This window comes from Penaeus chinensis, chromosome 1, assembly GCF_019202785.1.
Source record: "Penaeus chinensis breed Huanghai No. 1 chromosome 1, ASM1920278v2, whole genome shotgun sequence".
NCBI classification, from domain to species: domain Eukaryota; kingdom Metazoa; phylum Arthropoda; class Malacostraca; order Decapoda; family Penaeidae; genus Penaeus; species Penaeus chinensis.
This window is the reverse complement of record NC_061819.1, coordinates 11294106-11299105: the sequence shown is the minus strand read 5'-3', so window position 1 is coordinate 11299105 and position 5000 is coordinate 11294106. Positions and strand designations below refer to the sequence as shown.

The 5000-nt window shown below is 35.0% G+C and overlaps 1 protein-coding gene across 1 annotated transcript in view; it reads left to right on the top strand.

Annotated features, from left to right (window-relative positions):
* Positions 1-4150, top strand: part of LOC125031901 (zwei Ig domain protein zig-8-like) — a 164201-nt gene extending 160051 nt beyond the window's left edge. Inside the window, exons 5-8 of the mRNA XM_047622939.1 lie at positions 42-380; positions 1668-1827; positions 3894-3939; positions 4097-4150. Coding sequence (XP_047478895.1) covers positions 42-380; positions 1668-1827; positions 3894-3939; positions 4097-4150 — 599 coding nt within the window. The remainder of the gene's footprint in view (positions 1-41; positions 381-1667; positions 1828-3893; positions 3940-4096) is intronic.
* The last annotated feature ends 850 nt before the right edge of the window (positions 4151-5000 follow it).

The following is a 5000-nucleotide window of genomic DNA, read 5'->3' as shown; positions in this document are numbered from 1 at the left end:
GCGTGCCCCTCCGCGCCCTCACCGCCCCCGCTCCCTTGCAGAGGCCCGCGCCGTGATCCAGGGCGCCCCCGAGGTGCACGTGCAGACCGGCGTGCGTCTGCGGCTCCACTGCTCCGTGGAACAGGCCACCGAACCGCCCATCTACATCTTCTGGTTCCACAACGGTAGCATGATCAACTACGCCCCCAGACGCCCCCTCAAGGTCATGAAGCACAACTTCGGAAGTTCTCTCATCATCTCTAACGTGACTTGGGACGACGCCGGATCCTATCGCTGCGAGCCCCATATGGCTGAGCCGGCGAACCTCACTCTGCACGTCGTGGCAGGCAAGTGGCATCGCGATCTCGTTGACGCTCGCTTCCGCCGAAATGAAGTTGAAAGTGACTCTAAGCTATCGTGTATTGTCTTTCTCGTAGTTTCACTAATATTTTTATATTTATGGTAGGTAATATTAATTGGTATTATTCATTATCCTTATTATCGATATAACCATTACCGTCATTAAATAACCATCCGTTCCATCAGCACCAAGATTATTCTTATTGCAAGACAATCAACAACCATTATCCTAAGGGGAAACCACGCGCCACAGTACTCGAAGTCCCACACAAACAATATCCCTGCACCCCCCCCCCCCCCCCATCCACCGTCTGATTGTAATGGTCTCCCCTTCGTAGAGTCCATTAAATCCGTCATGCAAATTCTGCCGATCCATTAAGGCTGCTTCCAACGCATTCCCAGCCGACAATAACAGTAGTCAGCGCCTCTTCCCCACAAGGCCATTTTCCGGGTTAGCAGAGCACGCGAGTTCGGCTACTGAGTTTCCGTTATTTAGGGAAAGTAACTTTTCCATTACTATTTTACCGAAGACCTAGAGGGTGTAATCTTATGGGTGCTTTTGAAAACATGGTAGAGATTCTCAAGATTTTATTTGATTCATTCGCCTTTGTTTTCGAGATTCGGAGTCCTATAAATAAACGGCTGGAAATCTTGGATAGATTGTCGATACATTGATTTTCTCTTCACGCGCCGTTCTGATATCCTAGAATTAAAGAATAGTAAAAAAATAATAATAGTCCTGAAAAATCTGAGGTTTGGTTGTGTTGTGTTCAATTGTTAATCGTCTCCGAAGTAAGAAATTCAGACACGTTCAGTTATTTAATTTTTAGTTATTATTATCCAAGTTAGCAAATTCGTTGTTCTAAAACTATTTAAAATTCTGTGCACGTTGCAATCGCTGTACACAATTACCATGTGCTGTATTCAGATTTCAGATTTCCTCGAAAGTCGTTACACTTTTTTTTTTTTTAACGTGAACGAGTTAAAATTTAAATCCCAGCCGAAAGTTTGTAAAGGCAGCAAAAAACAAGGTATTTTATTTAAAGCTAAAACGGGAAAATGCCTCCCTATCTTTCCGGCAATGCGGCGGGCTAACTGCACACTAGGCAGCACTGACACGTATCTTCCGGGGGAAAGAGTAATTCTGGAAAATAAAGATAAAATATAATTGAATAACTAAAAGAAAAAAAATATATAATACTGACTTAAAAAACGCTCAAATACACGATGTTAAATATACGAAGAAAACCTTAGAGAAACTTTCCTCATAGGAAAGTTTGCGATGTCTAACTAGTCTCAAAAAACACGTTTCTATCTCTCCCCATCAGGAGAGAAGCATGCAGCCCTGCACAACGGTCAGAATGACGTCACCGGCGAGGAGACTGTTCCCACATCAGGCTCCGCCCACCTCTTCAATGCGCCGCTGCTGATTGGCTACTTGACATTGATACTTGGCAATTACTGCTTCCAAACGCTTAGCAGCCATTGGTTAAGGCGATTATGAGTGAGAAACCTGTGTGCAAATGAACGAGAAAAAAGTAAAATAAAAAAATATATATGTATGTCTATACTGTGTGTGTCTTATGAGTGAAGGCGTAAAAACTCAAAAGGTTGTTCGTTGTGTAGAGAACATATACTTATTTTTTAATACACGTGTACTTGTATAACATATAATGCTATTTTTTTTTTCTTTTGTTTTTTTCTCCGACGTCTCCATGGCGTCACCATGAGATAATATGATCCATAAATGTTGTAAATGTGTTATTTACGTGTCTCAGCGCTAAGGTGTAACCATACATAATAGCACAGACACTTAATGGATAACCGGTAAGTTCGGGAAGGTTTCATGTGGTGTTGACAATAATGGTAAATGTTGACCTAATGTTAACCTGATGTTAACCTGACATAAAGGTAAAATAAAATGATTGCACTGCCGTGGCCCATCAAAGGTCACTTAATATCAATTCGAACTTAAACTCCATTAGATTAAAAAAAAAAAAAAAAAAAAAAAAAACGAAAAACGAAAAACGAAAAAAAAAAACACCGAAAAAAAACGGGAAAGGGGGGGACTCTTACTACCATCTTTTGACGAGCGTTCATCACCCAGATTCAATGCTAATGAAATGGTATGCTGATAGCTTTAATGCGATTTACAATTATGAGGGTCTTCTGTCGAGAATTATTATGCCAGTATGAATCTCAACACTGATTATCATTTCGTGGTTTTATCTACTTATAGTTGCCATTATTGTTATTATTATTATTACTATTATGGTTATGATTAGCATTTTTGTTGCTTTTAATACTTTCATTGTTGCTGTTATTATTATTATTATTATTATTATTATTATTATTATTATTATTATTATTATTATTATTTATTGTTTTTATTATTATTATTATCAGTATTATTATCATTATTGTTATTATTATTATCATTATTATTATTATTATTATCATAGTTGTTATTATTATTATTATTATTATTATCATCATCATTATCATCATCATTATCAGTACTTTACAAATTATTATAATAATTTATTATTGTTGTCATTATTACCATTACTACTATTACCATTATCATTACTATTATTATAATCATCATAATAATCATTATCATTATCATTAGTTTTCATGATCTTTATCATCACCATTATCATCATTGTTGCTAAAATTACTGGAATTATTCCTTATGATTATCGTCCTCATTGTTATGTCTATCATTATTATTATCATTATTATTAAAATTGTTATTATTATTATCGTTATTATTATTATTATATTCATCATCATCATCATCATCATCATCATCATTATCATTACCATCTTTAGTATTATTATTATCCTTTTCATTATTACATTTAATGGTATTATCATTATAATTATTATTATCATTATTATTATATTATTGTTTTTATTATCTTAATTATTATTGTTATTATTATTATTGTTATTACTATTATCAGCATCATTATTATTACTATCATTATTATTATTTTCATCAACACATCATCATTAGCATAATCTTCACTGTTATTATAATCATCACTATCACAATGACAAATGTTCATTAGCATCCAGTAACTCTGTTATTACTACTACCGTTACAAATTATTATGAAGCACCAAATTAAGAATAACGGTAATATTCAAGGGAGAAAACATTAATTAGAACTGTAAATAACTCCATTAATGAATTCACTTGTAATCGTTATGTTGCTAATAACACTAGCGATGGTAATAATAGTTTTGTTGACGATAATAATGAAAATGATAATGACAACAATGAACAGAAGAATAACAATACCGACAGTCATAATATGACATAATATGTTGCATAATAGTCACCTTTTAAAATGAACATGGTTCCTCAGTTATCAATAAGTTATTCATATCATGACATAAAATGTGTTGCTAGAATGACCTGGTTCCAGCCATGGCAGTGCAGTCAGTTTTCAGTGTAGATTTTATATATAAAACAGATGCTTGTTTATGAATGATACTACATTTTTATCTCTGTATATCTGTTGATATTTGTAACTGAACGTTTAGCCCAAGTTTCACCGAAGGACAAAGAAAACGAACGGTTAAAATTACGGTAAAGTTTGTAATGACAAACAACCTGATGGCGTTGCTAGGGAGAGAAGTGCTGCCCTGGAGTATGTGAACAAAGTGCGACTAGAATGTAAACAATACACGCCGGTTCAGATCCAACAGCCTTCTTGAACTCCTCATAGCGTCTCGTGTCTCTCCAGCGTCTACACCGAAGACCTCAGCCACTCAGTGATCCCTTTGAGGAGCCTCTGTGATCCTCCTTCCAGTCTTTTCCCTGCTTTATTTGCGACTCCAAGTGGTTTAAACTCTCTCGCGTGTGGAAATCGTTTTAAACAAATACCTTCATTTATCAACACACTAGTATACACTCCGGCGCGCACGCGCACCCATCCACACACACACACACACACACACACACACACACACACACACACACACACACACACACACACAAGCGCGCGCACACGCACACAAACCTGTGTGTGTATGTTGGTATGTATATGTATATATATGTATATGGATATATATACATATATACATATACATACACACACACATATATATATATATATATATATATATATATATGTGTGTGTGTGTGTGTGTGTGTGTGTGTGTGTTTATGTGTGTGTGTGTATTTATGCAGACATGTATATATACATATACATATGAATATATATGTATACATTTATACATATATGTATATATACATATATATGTATACACATCTGTCTATCTATCTATCTATCTATCTACACACACATACACACACACACATACACACACACACACACACACACACACACACACACATATATATACACAACATATATATATATATATATATATATATATATATATGTGTATATATATATGTATGTATACATATGTATATATATACACCCTCACATACACACATACATAAATATGTGTGTGTCTGAAAGTGTATATAGACATTTACACGTGCAAATGTAAGCATGGCATAAAACTGTCAATTATTTTACTATTTGTCAATAAAACTGCACCCTGTCATCCCCTACATGATCTCTATACTTTGACTCTCATCTGTTCACTTTTAGTCACAATACATCGTATCATATTCAA